Source organism: Molossus molossus, unplaced genomic scaffold, assembly GCF_014108415.1.
Source record: "Molossus molossus isolate mMolMol1 unplaced genomic scaffold, mMolMol1.p scaffold_m16_p_4, whole genome shotgun sequence".
NCBI classification, from domain to species: domain Eukaryota; kingdom Metazoa; phylum Chordata; class Mammalia; order Chiroptera; family Molossidae; genus Molossus; species Molossus molossus.
In genome coordinates this window covers 62,630,657-62,647,041 of record NW_023425377.1, presented here as the reverse complement: position 1 = coordinate 62,647,041, position 16,385 = coordinate 62,630,657, and the positions used below count along the sequence as shown (strand labels likewise).

Below are 16,385 nucleotides of genomic sequence, written 5' to 3'. Positions count from 1 at the left end.
GTACCTTGGTTGCGGTTTGTCCCTGGCCCTGGTTGAGTCGTGCGGGTAGCAACCACTCGATGTGTCCCTTTCATGTCGATGTTTCTCTCTCTCTCTCTTCCTCCCACTCTATCTGAACAAAATATGGAAAAATGTTCTTGGGTGAGGAATGAAAAAAAAAGTAAAAAGAAATTATAATGGTAATTATGACCCACATGTTAAAGGTGGAAGACTTGAGTTAAGTCTTCTCTCCTCTTGTCCTTTTGGGTGAAAAATGCTGGGAAAACCTAAAAAAGCATTGCAGGGAGGAAATTGGTTAGATTATGGTACAAGACAATAATGTTGAGTACTATGTATTTAGTCACTAAAAATCATAATATAGAAGCATATTTAATAACTCAGAAAATGTTTATAGTATATTGTTAAAAGAAAAATAAATTGCAGAACTATATGCAAAATACCTCAATTAAAAAAAATCTGCATGCATAGAAAAACGACTTCAAGTAACAGAATAGTTGAGGGGATAATAAAAAGTGATTTTAATTTTCTTCTGGGTGCTTTTAAAGTTTTTCCAAATTTTCTATAATGAATAAGTATCTTTGTTAAAATAAAAAACAAACAGCCCTAGCCAGTTTGGCTCAGCGATTAGAGCATCAGCCAGCGGACCAGAGTCCCGGTTTCAGTTCGGTTCCCGCTAAGGGCATGTACCTGGGTGGCCATTCGAACCCGCCCTGGTTGGGGGTTGGGGCCGTGCAGGTGGCAACTAGTCGAAGTGTCTCTCTCACATCCATGTTGCTCTCTCGCTCTTCCTCCCTCTCTCCTTCCTGCTCTGTCTGAAGATAAATGCAAAAATGTCCTCGGGTGATGTAATAAAAAAACACAAACAAAAAACCAAAATCAAGGAACTGCTAAAACGTTGGTGGACCTTAAAGCCCAGAGAATGAAATAAAAGCAATTTCATCTAGTGCTCCAGTCAGAAGCTAAAGGCTACTGTGTGTAGGTCTGCAGGGGATAGGAAGGGTTTTTCTTTGGTTAGGTTTGGTAATCATAAAATCAGTAAGAAGAGAAGTTTAAAAAGTCTGATTAGAAATCATAAAATATTAATATATTATTAAATTGACAAAAAGTTTAAGAGCGCTACTCAAAAGGATATGGAAAAATATTATATGCATTCTTAAATACTATATACACATACATTCTTAGTGGTGATGCATATTAACACAACCCCTTTTTAAAGCAATTTAGCAATATGTTGAAGAAATGTAAAATGTGTATGTTCAAAATGGTACAGCCAGCCCGGCCAGTGTGGCTCAGTGGATTGAGTGTCATCCCATGGACTGAGAGGCCCTGGTTTGATTCCCATTCTGGGCACATGCCTGGGTTTAGGGCTCGATCCCTGGGGGGGGGGGGGGGGGGTGTATGCAGGAGGCAGCCAATCAATGTCTCTCTCTCACATTGATGTTTCTCTCTCTATCTTCCTCTCCCTCTTTCTTTATACCTTTCTTTCTTTCTTTTTTTTTTCATCCTCACCAGAGGACATTTTTTCATTTTTTGTTCAGATAGAGTGGGAGGGAGAGAGAGGAAGGGAGAGAGAGAGAAACATTGATGTGAAAGGGACACATCAACTGGTTGCTACCCATACAACCCAACCAGGGCCGGGAATAAACTGCAACCGAGGTACATGCCCTTAGCGGGAACCGGACCCAGGTCTCTCTGAACTGCAGGCCGACGCTCTAACTGCTGAGCCAAACCAGCCAGGGCTCCTCTCCCTCTCTTTCTAAAAGTCAATAAAAACATAGCCCTGCCGGTTTGGCTCAGCGATTAGAGCGTCGGCCTGCGGTCCAGAGAGACCCGGGTTCGGTTCCCGCTAAGGGCATATACTTCGTTTGCAATTTGTCCCCAGACCTGATTGGATCGTGCTGGTGGCGACCACTCGATGTGTCCCTTTCACGTTGATGCTTCTCTCTCTCTCTCTCTCTCTCCCTCCCACTCTATTTGAACAAAAATTGGAAAAATGTCCTCAGGTGAGGATAAAAAATAAAAATAAATAAAAGTCAATAAAAACATAAAAAAATATAAATTCAAAATGGTACAGCCACTGAGGATACAGTTTGGCAGTTGTATGGTAAGCATACAACTACCATTTGACTCAACAATTGTACTCTTGGGCATTTATCTCAGAGGAATGAAAACTTGTGTATACACAAAAACCTATACATGTATATTCACAGCAATTTTATTCATAACAGCCCACATGTCCTTCAAGGTGTGGTTATACCAACCAAGGATACTCAGTAACAAAAGGAACAAACTAATGATAAACAACTTGGATAATCTCCAGGGAATTGTGCTCAGTAAAAAAAGCAATCCCAAGAAGTCACATACTGTATGATTCCATTTTTTGAATGATTTCCACTTTTGAAATAATGTAAGTATAAAAATAAAGAACAAGTTAGTAGTTGTCAGGGGTGGGTGGGAGGGAGGTGTGGCTACAAAGGGGCAGCAGGAGTGATTCTTATGATGATGGAAGTGTCTTGTATTTTGACTGTATCAATGTTACTTTTTTTTTTTTTAATCCTCACCTGAGGATATTTTTCTATTTATCTCAGATAGAGTGGGAGGGAGGGAGAGAGAGAGAAACATCGACGTGATAGGGACACATAGATTGGTTGTCTCCCAACCAGGGTCTTGGACGAACTGCAACCAAGGCATGTGCCCTTGACCGGAATCGAACCCGTGACTCTTTGGTCAGTGAGCCAACGCTCTAACCGCTGAGCCAAACTGGCCAGGACTACTTTTTTTTTAACCTCACCTGAGGATATGTTTATTTATTATAGGTAGAGAGAGAAAGGAGGAGAGAGAAAGCGAGAGAGAGAGACAGGGAGAGAAAAACCGATATGAGAGAAACATCACTTGGTTGCCACCCAGCCTCGCCCTAACTGGGGATCCCACAGCAACCTGGGTGTGTGCCCTGACAGGAATAGAACCCACGCCCTTTTGGTGTATGGACCACATGCCAACCAACTGAGCCACCCAGCCAGGGCTCCAATATGTTACTATTGAGGGAAACTAAGTAAAGGGTACCTGGGATCTCTGCACTATTTCTTACAACTGCACGTGTGTCTACAATTATCTCAAAGTAAAAAAATTACCGGAGGAAAAAGTACATCATCATTTGGCCAGTTATCACAAGTCTAGAAATTCGGCCTAGGGATATAATCCAAAAGAAGAAAAAATGTCAATTGCACCAGCGTTATTTACAACAGGGAAAAGAAACGATGTAAGTGTCCAAACAGGAAACTAGGCGAATCATGACAGCCACCTGAGAATTACCGTTTTTTGATAGAGCAACAAAGAAATGTTGTTCGAAAAGGGAGGATTCAAAATTGTAGTACAATAGGACAGCTCTGTGAAGGTGACTGGAACATATCACAAAAGTTTTAATAGTATTCCATGTGGAATTATAGCAGAAATGTTTTTCCGTCCCTCAAACTTTCCCTAATGTTTTTACATGGTGTGGTGGTGGGGGAATAATAGTAAAGGATATTTTTTATGGTAAACTACAAATGTCGGAGTCACAATAAAAGTTCTTTGAATTCGTCCCTCCCAGGAGAGCAAACTTCGTTTTTCAGGTTCCAGGCTTGGACCAGGAGCCCACGAAGAGCCCAGGGTGGGTACCATGCAGTTCCTCGGTGGGTCCGCTGCAGCGGCTCCAAAACGGCAGCACAGCCTCAGCCCAGGACTCCACCAGAAATTCAGGGAAGGGATCCCCGAGCAAGGGCGACGCCGCTGCCCAGAAGTGCAGTGACCATGCCAAGGTCACCATCGAGCCCGCAGCCCGGCCCGGGTTCCCCGACTCAGTCCGGGTCCCAATCTTTCCCCGGCGCCCCTCGCCCCATTCGGAGCCGCGACCCCAATGCCCCAGACCTCCTCCGTGGAGAATCCCCACATCGCGTGACGACGGCCGCCAAGGTCCCCACACCCAGAACTGGGCGCCTCCACCCTCCACCCTCCACCCTCCGCGCCAGGCTAAGATCCCCGAGGCGTAACTAGGAACAGTCCCCTCTTCCTTTTTCGCCCTCTCAACCCAGCTTTTCCCGACTCCGGGAAGAACCGGGAAGAGAAGGCGGAGGCGAGCGGGGCGCCGCCAGATAAATAGTGTGAACGGCCCCGCCCACCGACCTCACTTCCGCCTCGCGGCAAGATGGCGGCGGGTCGGCCCTGCCACGCAGACTTCCGCCCCACGCCGAGACCTGGGGCCACTTGCGGGCCGCGCTGGAACTGAAGTCGCGACCGTCTCGGTGTGGAGTCGGGGTGCGTTGGGTGCATCCCTGCCTCACGGGGCCTGGGGAGAGGGCACGCCAAGGGCTCTGGCCGGGGTGGCCCAGGGAGTCGCCACGTGGGAGGGGAGGAGCTGAAATTCCGAGGGAGGGACGCACTGACTGGAGAGGCGAGCGGCCAGGTGGGTGGGGTCCAGCCCAGGGTCCGCGGGTCTATCCTCTAGATTGTTGCCCCTGTCCTCTTCTCTTCCAGGCAACATGTCAGGAGAAAACGCTGCTGGCAAGCCCAGCGCTCCAGGAGGGCCCCGAACCCTCCTCTCTGGGGCCCGGGGGCTTATTGGACAGCGGCCGGCGCCACACCTCACCCCGGGCCGCCTTCCCTCCATCCGCTCCAGGGATCTCACCCTCGGGGGAGTCAAGAAGGTACCCGACTACCTTGAATTTCAGGCCCCTGGGGTTCAACGATGTTCATGTAGGGCCTACTGTGTGCCAGGCTTGGTTTGGGGCCTGACAGATCTCGTCCCCCGACTTCCGCCTGCAAATTCTGGGCGGCCTCACCTACCTTGAAGTCTAGTCTAGATGCTGGAAACAAGCTTTTGACCTGGTTCTCAGAGATGGCTGAAGGACAAAGAATGCTAATTAGTTTAAAAGCACCTTGAGCAGTGTCTATTTACTTTTTCTGTGTTTGGACACCTTTAAGAAACCCGTGAATGTTACGTAGGCATAAAGTTTGCCTGCAGTTTTACGGAGTTCAGAATTTGCGATGGATCCCAGTGTGTGCACATCTGGTCTAACGTATAATGAATTCTAGGCATGGCATTAGAGGGTCTGTGTCCTCTTCCATTATATTTATGATCGTAGATGTGAAGAGTCGCCCTGAAAGCAGGGAGTTGGGCAATGACAAGTATAAAGTAGCCATTTTTAAGAAAAGACTTAAGTTTGCCTAGATAAATTCTGGTGACAGCCTAACCTACCATCTGTTTGTGAGTACTGGCAGATCTCTGTCTTTCCTGCTTGAGCTGTTTCCCTGTGATACTGCCCTCTGTGGCAGTTTGAAGACGAGGTGAAATTAGATAAATTCCTCTGCTTTTAGAAGCCCCAGCCCAGCCGGTGTGGCTCAGTGCATTGAGCCTCTCATCCCATGGACTGAGGTCCTGGTTGGATTCCCGATCGGGTGTGTCTGGGTTGCAGGCTCGGTCCCCAGTAGGAGGCGTGCATCCAGCAGCTGATGGATGGTTCTCTCTCACATCGATGTTTCTCTCTCTTCTTTCCTCTATCTCTAAAAATATCATAAGAAATATATTTAGAAGTACTGAGGGCTCTCCTTTCAAAGGAGAGAACTGAAACTGCTAGTTTAAATGGGTTTTGGTGCCCCTTTGTATGTAACTGCTGCCACCATGACTTGCCAGTTCTCCTTTTCAAACACGTCTCCATCTCTGTAAATCTCTGACAGCAGTGTGGAATGTACAAAAGAGAGCTGTTGTGGTCTTGGTCCATAGAAGATCCCCTTTGGGGTTTTTCTTTTCCTTAGTGCTTGGGATCATAAATTACCAAATCGATGACTCCTATCTATATTTCACTTTCAGAAAACCTTCACCCCAAATATCATCAGTCGGAAGATCAAGGAAGAGTAAGTAGCTAGGCCCTTTGAATGCTCACCCGTTTACTTGCTCTGAATTTGGGCCTTTTGCGAAATAAGTAGGTATGTAGCATGGAAATTTAAATTTGTGTATTTAGTTCTTTTAAACCCTGGCTCCCAGCTGATTCTAATGTGCAAGCTTTTATTTATTTATTTATTTATTTATTTATTTATTTATTTATTTATTTTTCTTATTAATTTTTAGAGAGAGAGAGGGAAACATCGATGATAGAGAACATCGATTGGCCACCTCCTGCATGCCCACAACCCTGGCATGTGCCTGACTGGGAATGGAACCAGCGACCTCTTGGTGGATGGGTCGACACTCAACCACTGAGCCACACCAGCAGGGCATAATGTGCAAGCTCTTTTTGGGTGGGGGGGGTTGATACGTGCCCCTAGCGGGAACTGAACCCGGGAGTCTTTGGTCCACAGGCCGACGCTCAACCACTGAGCCAAACTGGCCAGGGCGTAATGTGCAAGCTTTTAAAAAATACTGATGTCCTTGTCAGGTTGGCTCAGTGATTAGAGTGTTGGCTCTTGCACCAAAGGGTCACAAGTATGATTCCTGGGTTGCAGGTTTAATATATCTCTCACATCTGTGTTTCCCTCCCTCTCCCTCTATTTCTCTCTTCCTCTTCCCTTCCCTCCCTCTTCCTCTTTTCCACTCTCTCTAAAAAATCAGTGGAAAAAAATATCCTTGAGTAAGGAATAAATAAATACTGATGCCTGGGAGCCCTTCCAAGAACTTGTGATGTAACTTGTAAACAGAGTGATTATCTTTTACAGCCAGAGTAGAGAGAGCCACTAGTTTAGACAAAGATGTATTAAGTTTTCCTTTAAGTTCTTTTATATCACAGCCTTCCTTTTATTCAATCAATATAAAAAAAACTTATATTTTATGGCAGGCTCTATAATTCAATTTTTAAGTTACAGTTCTAATATATACTCTCAAACAAGATAAAATAAAGCAAACTGAAAAGACTCTGCCCATCAAGGAAGTGAAAAAGGTGTTAGATTTAGGATTGGATTCTGTTTCTTATGATGTAGTTGTTGGCTCAGCTGGAGTACAGATATGTAGAAGAATAAGACCAATTCCCCAAGGCAGGGTAAGTGAGCGGTTTCCCTTAATCCAGTCTCTTTTCCAGGCCCAAGGAAGAAGTAACCATCAAGAAGGAGAAGCGTGAAAGGGATAGAGACCGACAAAGAGAGGGGCATGGACGGGGCCGTAGTCGCCCAGAAGTGATCCAGTCCCATTCCATCTTTGAGCAGGGCCCAGCTGAAATGATGAAGAAGAAGGGTACAAAAGCTGCCAGTGCTCCGGGAGGAAGGGATCAGTGGATTTCAGTTCAGACTGTTTAAGAGAAGGGCAAGAGCAATGAAATTCCCCTGCTTCCAATTTAGTTTTCTTTGTTGGCCTCTTCCTTACCCCTGGTGAAATGGGTTATTTCCCACAGGGAACTGGGATAAGACAGTGGATGTGTCTGACATGGGGCCCTCTCATATCATCAACATCAAAAAAGAGAAGAGGGAGACAGATGAAGAAACAAAACAGATCCTGCGCATGCTGGAGAAGGATGATGTAGGTACCAGCAGGCTGGGGGGATAGGCCTTTATTTTATTTTTTTTAATTATTTATTTTAGTTACCAATGTTTCTCCTTTTCCCCCCATTGACACCCTCCTCCAGACCCCCCCCCCCCACACACACACACATACATACAACATTGTTGTCTATGTCCATTGGTTATGCATATAAGTTCTTTGGTTTATCTCCCCGCCCACTCCCCACCCACCGCCTCTGAGGTTTGTCAGTCTGAACCCTACTTTGATTTCTCTGGTCTGTTTTGTTCATCCGCTTATTTTGTTCATTATATTCCACAAATAAGTGAGATCATATGATATTTGTCTTTCTCTGATTGGCTTATTTCACTTAGCATAATACTCTCCAGGTCCCTCTATGTCGTCTCAAAGGATAAGAGATCTTTTTTACAGCTGCATAGTACTCCATTGTGTATATGTGCCACAGCTTTTTTTATTCCCTCATCTATTGATGGACACTTGGGCTGTTTCCAGATCTTAGCAATTGTAAATAGTGCTACTATGAACATAGGGGTACATATATTCTTTCTGATTGGTGTTTCAGGCTTCTTAGGCTATATTCCTAAAAGTGGGATCACTGGGTCAAATGGAAGTTCAATTTTTAATGTTTTGAGGAAACACCATATTGTTTTCCACAGTGGGTGCACCAGTCTGCATTCCCACCAGCAATGTAGTAGAGTCCTCTTTTTCTCTACACTCTTGCCAGCAGTTGTTTGATGATTTGTTATGGCTGCCATTCTGGCAGGTATGCGGTGATACCTTATAGTCATTTTAATTTGCATCTCTCTGATGATTAGTGATGTTGAGCATTTTTTCATGTCTCTTGACTATTTGTATGTCCTTTTTGGAGAGGTGTCTATTTAGGTCCTCTGCCCTTTTTTTTTAGTACGTGCCCCTAGTGGGAACCGAACCCGGGACTCTGGTCTGCAGGCCAACACTCCAACTGCTGAGCCAAACTGGCTAGGGCCTCTGCCCATTTTTTAATTGGGTTCTTTGTCTTCCTTTTGTTGAGTTGTATGAGCACTCTGTATATTTTGGAAATTAACCCCTTATCTGATGTATCCTTGGCAATTATGCTCTCCCATATAGTGGGTTCCCTTTACATTTTGATGCTTGTTTCTTGTGCTGTGCAGAAGCTTTTTAGTTTGATGTAGTCCCATGTGTTCATTTTTGTTTGTTTGTTTCTCTTGCCTTAGGTGTTGTATCAGTGAAAATTCTGCTGTATGTGATGTCTGAAATTTTGTTGTCTACATTTTCTTCTAGGATTTTTATGGATTCACAAGTCACATTTAAGTCTTTTATCCATTTTGAATTTATTATTGTGTATGGTGTAAGTAAGTGGTCTAGTTTCATTTTTTTGCATGTAGCTGTCCAATTTTCCCAACACCATCTATTTATTTATTTTAATATTTTTTTTCTTTATTGATTTTAGAGAAGAAGGGAGAGGGAGAGAGAGATAGAAATATCGATGAGACAGATCATCGATTGGCTGCCTCCTGCATGCCCCCCACTGGGGATTTGGCCCACAACCTGGGCATATGCACTGGCTGGGAATCAAACTGGCGACCTCTTGGTGCATGGGTTGATGCTCAACCACAGAGCCACACCTGCCGGACCTCAACACCATTTATTAAAGAGGCTGTCCTTACTCCATTGTATGCTCTTGCCACCTTTGTCAAGTATTAATTAAGCATAATGTCTTGGATCTGGGTTCTCTGTTCTGGTCTGTTGATTTATATTCCTGTTCTTGTGCCAGTACCAGGCTGTTTTGATTACAGTGGCTTTGTAGTATAGCCTGATGTCCGGTATTGTGATCCTTCCTACTTTGTTCTCCTTTTTCAAGATTGCTGTGGCTATTTGAGGTCTTTTATGGTTCCATATAAACTTTTGGAGTATTTGTTCTAGTTCTGTAAAATATGTCATTGATATTTTAATGGGGATTGCATTGACTTTATAGATTGCTTTGGGTAGTATGAACATTATAATGATGTTAATTCTTCCAATCCACGAACAAGGTATATGCTTCCACTTTTTTATATCTTCCTCTATTTCTTTTTTCAATGTCCTGTAGTTTTCCATGAATAGGTCCTTTACTTCTTTGTTTAAATTTATTCCTAGGTATCTTAATTTTTTTGCTACAATAGTAAATGGGATTTTTTTTTAGTTTCTCTTTCTGGAGTTAATTATTGGTGTATAAGAATAACGTCGAGCCTGGCTGGTGTGGCTCAGTGGTTGAGGGTCAACCCATGCACCAAGAGGTCACCAGTTCGATTCCCTATCAGGGCACATGCCCAGGTTGTGGGCTAAATCTCCAGTCGGGGGCATGCAGGAGGCAGCCAATCGATGTTCTCTCTCATGGATGTTTCTATCTCTCCCTCTCACTTCCTCTTTCTAAAATCAATAAAGAAAAAAGAATGCCGTCGATTTCTTGATGTTAATTTTGTGTGATGGGCCTTTATGGCTGTGCGAAGGGCCTCAGGATTGGAGGAAGAATTGTTCTCTGATGTCATGGAAGCCTGGTGAGCAGAGGAATCTTCAGTTAGAAAGAGGCTAAAGTGGACTGCAATCATAGTATGTGTATATGCTGGCCAGGCTGTGTGTGAACTGCTGACTCTTCTTTGGTAGTTCATCGATGACCCTGGGCTGAGGAATGACACTCGAAACATGCCTGTACAGCTGCCTCTGGCTCACTCTGGGTGGCTGTTTAAGGAAGAGAATGAGGAACCAGATGTTAAACCTTGGCTTGCTGGCCCCAAGGAAGAAGACATGGAGGTGGATGTGCCTGTTGTGAAAGGTACTCTTTGTCAGTTCACATCTCATCTCTTTCTGTGGCTGCCCTCCCACCCCCATGGGCCTCACAGATTGCTGCTAATAAGCAGGTCCTCTTCTATTCCAGCTGTAAAATACATGGCCTGAACAAAGACACTAAAGTCTCACTCAGAGGGTTCATGCTGACATGCTGACATGGACCAGTGGGCCTAGCCACAGATTCCCCTTATTAGATAAGTTACACAACCCCTGGATCCCTCTTCACAACCAGTGTTTCTCTCCAGCTTCCTGGCTGAGTGACAGTAGAGCATTTGGGGGTGAAGGGATGGGTACAATGAGATGTTTGACAGAAAGTGATCACTTGATAGCCATTCCATTTGTGTTACTTCGGTCAGTGAAAGAGGAGCCACGAGATGAGGAGGAGGAGGCCAAGATGAAGGCTCCTCCCAGAGCAGCCAGAAAGACCCCGGGCCTCCCGAAAGACGTTTCTGTGGCAGAGCTACTCAGGGAGCTGAGCCTTACACAGGAGGAAGAACTACTGTTCCTCCAGCTACCAGACACGCTCCCTGGCCAGCCACCAACTCAGGACATCAAGCCTATCAAGACAGAAGTACAGAGTGAGGATGGACAGATGGTGGTTGTAAAGCAGGAGAAAGATCGGGTATGCCCAGGAATGAGTTCTGTGAGAATGTGGGGGGATGGATTAGGAAGTGAAGCACTGACCAGTAGGGTGAAGCAGAGGTGTGCCACCCAAGCTGAATTGCAAAAATACTATGCATTTGTTCTTTCTTCCCATAAGGGGTTTGGGGCTTTGTTTTTGTTTGTTTATTTGTTTGTTTATCCTCACCTGAGGACATTTTTGCATTTATGTTCAGATAGAGTGGGAGGGGGAAAGAGAGATAGAGAGAAACATCAACATGAAAGGGACACATCGAGTGGCTGCCACCCTCACGACCAACCAGGGCTGGGGACAAACTGCAACTGAGGTACGCACCCTTAGTGGGAACCGAACCCCGGTCTCTCTGGACTGTAGGCCAACGCTCTAACCTCTGAGCCAAACCAGCCAGGGCAGGGGTTTGGGGCTTTGTACTTCAACCTCAGTTATATGTATGTTTACTTTTTATAATGAAATACTTGTACATGAGAGAACCTAAACCCTCATCTGCCATTAACCAGTTTCAGCAGTTATTAACATTAAAATTTGTTTGCTGTGGGTTTTTTCTTTCTTTCTGTTTTAAATTTTTTTTTCTTTATTGATTTTAGCGAGAGAGGAAGGGAGAAAAAGAGAGAGATAGAAACATCGATGAGAGAGAACATCGATTGGCCGCCTCCTGCATGCCCCCCATTGGGAGTTGGGTGCACAACCTGGGCATGTGCCTTGACCGGGAATCGAACTGGCAACCTCACCTCTTGGTGCATGGGTGGACGCTCAACCACTGAGCCGGGCGGGTTTTGTTTCTTCTTCTTTTTTTTTTTATCCTCACCTGAGGACATTTTTGCATTTATCTTCAGATAGAGGAGGAGGGAGATAGGGAGGAAGAGAGAGAGAGAAACATCGATGTGAGAGAGACACATCGACTGACTGCCACCCACATGATCCCAACTGGGGCCTGGGGACAAACTGCAACTGAGGTATGTGCCCTTAGCAGGAACCGAACCTGAGACTCTCTGGTCCACAGACCAATGCTCTAACTGCTGAGCCAAACCGGCCAGGGCAGGGTTTTGTTCCTTAACCAGTGTTAAGCAGCCCTAGGAAAAGGCCCTTTTGGGGGAGCTTATGCTAACCTTTGCTGCTGATGCTTTCCTTTGGGAAATGTTTTTGTTCATGAAGGATAGAGGAGACAGCTCCTTACCCCATTTCATACTCTGATTCTCTTCATAGGAAGCCAGGCTGGCAGAGAATGCTTGTACTCTGGCTGACCTGACAGAGGGTCAGGTTGGCAAGCTGCTCATCCGCAAGTCGGGAAAGGTACAGCTCCTCCTGGGCAAGGTGACACTGGATGTAACAATGGGAACCACCTGCTCTTTCCTGCAGGTGAGAGCCCATAGGCAGAAGCCCTTTAGGAGGTTTACGAGTTTAGAGGAAGCAGTGCTAAATGAGGGAGAAGGGTTCTTGGGATTAGCACATTAAAATCAGGACTGATTGATGGGCTGTGTGGTTCTGGTTCTTATTGCCTTCTCTGTTGATTGGCAGGAGCTGGTGTCTGTGGGCCTTGGAGACAGTAGGACAGGGGAGATGACAGTCCTGGGACACGTGAAGCACAAACTTGTATGTTCCCCTGATTTTGAATCCCTCTTGGATCATAAACAGCGGTAAAATGAGCCGATGGAGGATAATGGTGACTGTGCCCGTGGCTGCTACTTGCTCCAGACGTTTTATTCTAAAATCTCTGTGACCCAGAAGGGGCCTATTTAGCCCACCCACTCCAGCCTTCAGCTCCTGCTGTCCCAATTTTTCCCCCAACGCCTGTGTGGCTCCCTTCCGTAGCGGCTATGAATGGCACAGTGACCTTCCCACAGTATGGATGCTGCATGTCCTTGCTGCTGGGGGACTTGTTCCTTCTATTTATTTTTATATTTATGTTTTATCTCTTCAACTGATTGCATCTTCCCCAGGTGGAGAGGGGAGGGTCTGTGGAAGAGTACAGGCTTCTGGTGGTGACCATCTTGCTTCTCATTGTGGGAAGTGTAAGGACTGCTGCTGCTGCTCCCGCTCCCTCCTCCTTCCTGAGGGGCAGTGTCAGAGAGAGAGCAGGGAATTACTGAGTCTGAGACTCAGTACTCAGGCCCAGCTCTATTGTAACTAGTAGTGTGACCTTGTACAAACTACCTAACCTTTCTGAGCCTGATATTCCTCGTCTGACAAAAATGAGGATAATACCTACCTCTCAAGGTTGATGTGAGGATTAAATGGAATGTTGTAGATGAAAACTCCTTGCACAAGGCCACACATGCACAGTAGGCGCTCAATAAATGTTAGTTTCCAAACTTCCCTTTGCCTGAGTCTATTTTCAAACTAAGTGGAGATTCTGAGAATCTCTCAGGAAGTGAACATGCATTCTAACTCCACATCCCCGCCCTCCCCCCAGGCCTAATGCTTTGAAGGTACAGGTTTAGGCCCTTCTGTGCCCTTTTTCTCCTGAGCATTCTTGGCCAAGTGTTTCCTGTTCATTGCTCCTTGGTGCTAGCTATAGGTTCTTTCAAAGTGAAGATGCCAAAGACTCCTCCCAGCACCAACAAATGCTTTTGGGTGATACGGTTGTCCCAGGACTTTTTCCCTCTATGTTCACCCTTGCAATAAGTAGCAGTACTCTTCTAGCTTCCATTGAAGTATTTCTCAAAAGAACAATTAATTTTCAGAGGGAATTAATCACTACATTAAGTGAAACACTGCTGAAGAACAACCCTTAGTAAGATAGAAGTTAGCCCTGGCCAGTGTGGCTCAGTTGGTTAAAGAGGCATCCCATGCACTGAGGGATCATGGGTTTGATTCCCAGTCAAGCACATACCCAGGTTGCAGGTTTGACCCGTTTGGGGTGTGAACAGAAGACAACCGGTCAGTGTTTCTCACATTGATGTTTCCCTCTTCCTCTCTAGAATCAGTGAAAAACATATCATCAGGTGAGGACAAAAGAAAAAAAGAAGTTAGAGATTTATTAAATAATAGCCTTTTTGACACTTAACAGGTGACATCCTACTTCAAAAGCTTTGAATTTGAGAGGCACAATTCTGTCTCCTGTCCTAGCATCACCAGGTTCGCTCACTTGGCTTGAATTCCAATCCCCACTGACCATGCTGGACTTTTTTAGTTCATAGGTCTGTAGTCTCTTATTCTTTTCACCAGGTCATCACAGTATTGATCCTTCCAGGGTGTAGGCCCTAGAGGAGCAACTTCTCTGCCCCCACCCTTTGTCCACAGGACTGGATTTTCCCCTGCTTGGGGTGGGGGGGGAGAAGGAGTGCACACATGTTAGAGGTTAGGGAGAATATCTATGGCTCCCTTTGCTGTGAGCTTAGCAAACCCCCCCTGGAACAGGGATGGACCACAATAAGAGCCTCATTAAGAATGTATCCTCCGCCCTGGCCAGTTTGGCTTAGCGGTTAGAGTGTCGGCCTGTGGTCCGGAGAGACCCGGGTTCGGTTCCCACTAAGGGCACGTACCTCGGTTGCAGTTTGTCCCCGGCCCTGGTTGGTCGTGCGGGTGGCAGCCACTCAATGTGTCCCTTCACGTCGATGTTTCTCTCCCCACTTTATCTGAACAAAATATCAAAAAATGTCCTCAGTTGAGGATAGAAAAAAAAGAACGTATCCTCCTAACTTTCAGGTTAACCTCAGAGGTTTTGGGTAGATATGCCTGCCTTCTGTCATGGCTGGAGCTTTTCCTATACTGAGCCCCTCGAGCTGCCTAGACAGCAGCTATGGTGGGGATTGAATATTTAATCACCACATTGTCCCTTCTGTAGCTAAGAGCTCACAGGAGCTCTGTTAGATGGTGGTGTTCTGGTCTCTTCCCACTTTGACTGGAGCAGAAGCTTCCTTGGAGACATGTATGTAGAAGTCCTGTTTGGTCCAAGGTTGAGCTCTGAGGAGCCAACTGCTTTTTGTTCTCTGGGCATCAATGCTTTCTTTTATTATTTATTTATTTTTTATTTAAAATTTGTTTGTTTTGTTTTTATCCTCACCCGAGGACATTTTTCCATTTTTTGTTCAGATTGGGAGGGGGAGAGAGAGAGAAACATTGACATGAAAGGGACACATTGAGTGGTCGCTACCTGCATGACCCAACCAGGGCTGGGGATAAACTGCAACCGAGGTACATGCCCCCAGCAGGAACCAAACCTGGGTCTCTCTGGACCTTAGGATGATGTTCCACCGCTGAGCCAAACCGGCCAGGGCTATTTAAAAAAATTTTTTTGACAGCGGGAGGGAGAGAGGGAGTAAGAGAGAGAGAGAAACATCAGTGTAAGAGAGACATATTGACTGGTTGCCACCCACACAACCCCAACTGGGGTGGGGACAAACTGCAACCGAGGTACGTGCCTTTAGGGGGAATTGAACCCAGGATTCTCTGGTCTGCGGGCCGACACTCTAACCACTGAGCAAAACTGGCCAGGCTGCTTCTTTTATACAGGTAATGCACTGCCAGCAGGTCTCCATTGTAATCCTCTTTCTCTTCTGTTTCTTTGGCTCAAAAATACTCTTCTGCTTTCCTAGGCCAACTCGAAGGCCCTGCCTCATTAGATATTTGGTATTTTTTAGTCTTTAGTTATTTGACTCTTCCAAGAAAGTTGGAGGAGGAGTGTCTACCACTTTCATGGTCACTATTTCAGGTATCTTGTGGTTGAATGTTAATGACCCTGTGTCAGTCTTCATGACCTGTCTCTATTTCCTAATACACAGATCAGATGTCAACAGTAAAAGTATGGAAGAAAAACAAGATAGGTCTACTTTCTTGGCTGAGCCTCTGAAGCATTCATTTCTACCAACAAACCAATGCCAGTTATGGGAGTAAAAAACCTAAAGCAACATTCATATTACAGTCGGCCCTCATTTATCGTGGTTAATCAGTTCCAGACTCTACCGCCATAAATGAATTTCCGCAAAGTAGGATTCTTTATTTAAACAGTCATCCCTCGCCCTGGCCGGTTTGGCTCAGCAGTTAGAGCGTCGGCCTGCGGTCCAGAGAGACCTGGGTTCAGTTCCCGCTAAGGGCACGTACTTTGGTTGCAGTTTGTCCCCAGCCCTGGTCGGTCATGTGGGTGGCAACCATTCGATGTGTCCCTTTCATGTCGATGTTTCTCTCTCTCTCTTCCTCTCATCCCTCCCACTCTATCAGAACAAAAAATGGAAAAATGTCCTTGGGTGAGGATAAAAAAAAAAAGAATAAATAAATAAATAAATAAAATAAAAAAATAAATAGTCATCCCTTGCCACTTCACGCTTCGACTTTCCCGGCTTCGCTCTATCGCGGTTTTTTCAAACTGGAAAAAACCACAATAGAATGAAGCCGCGAACGCGAAGTGGTGAGGGACGATTGTATGGGTGCAACTGTATTACTTCCTGCATCTGTGTGTGCACTTGGTTAACACACCAAAAGAGGGAACTATAACCTTGGTCA

General features: G+C 45.5%; 1 protein-coding gene across 3 annotated transcripts; it reads left to right on the top strand.

The window, feature by feature from the left end:
• The first annotated feature begins 4,184 nt into the window (after positions 1-4,184).
• POLR3D (RNA polymerase III subunit D) lies at positions 4,185-15,701 on the top strand. Of its 3 annotated transcripts, none has more exons than XM_036241658.1 (10): positions 4,185-4,293; positions 4,513-4,682; positions 5,846-5,889; positions 7,047-7,198; positions 7,356-7,480; positions 10,124-10,292; positions 10,663-10,928; positions 12,150-12,302; positions 12,462-12,536; positions 15,668-15,701. In XM_036241658.1, the coding sequence occupies exons 2-10, from the start codon at positions 4,518-4,520 to the stop codon at positions 15,683-15,685; spliced, it is 1,167 nt and encodes a 388-aa protein (XP_036097551.1). In that variant the 5' UTR covers positions 4,185-4,293; positions 4,513-4,517; the 3' UTR covers positions 15,686-15,701. The 3 variants fall into 3 exon arrangements, with proteins under 3 accessions (XP_036097551.1, XP_036097548.1, XP_036097549.1); XM_036241655.1 differs by lacking the exon at positions 15,668-15,701 and adding an exon at positions 12,884-13,255; XM_036241656.1 differs by lacking the exon at positions 15,668-15,701 and having other exon boundaries at positions 12,462-12,999.
• Positions 15,702-16,385: the final 684 nt, after the last annotated feature.

Excerpts from the sequence above, each read along its gene's own strand:
- POLR3D (XM_036241655.1), top strand. The coding sequence starts at position 4,518 with ATGTCAGGAGAAAACGCTGCTGGCAAGCCCAGCGCTCCAGGAGGGCCC. Across the intron at positions 7,481-10,123 it reads GCATGCTGGAGAAGGATGAT|TTCATCGATGACCCTGGGCT; the intron begins GTAGGTACCAGC and ends CTTCTTTGGTAG. Across the intron at positions 12,537-12,883 it reads GACACGTGAAGCACAAACTT|GTGGAGAGGGGAGGGTCTGT; the intron begins GTATGTTCCCCT and ends CATCTTCCCCAG.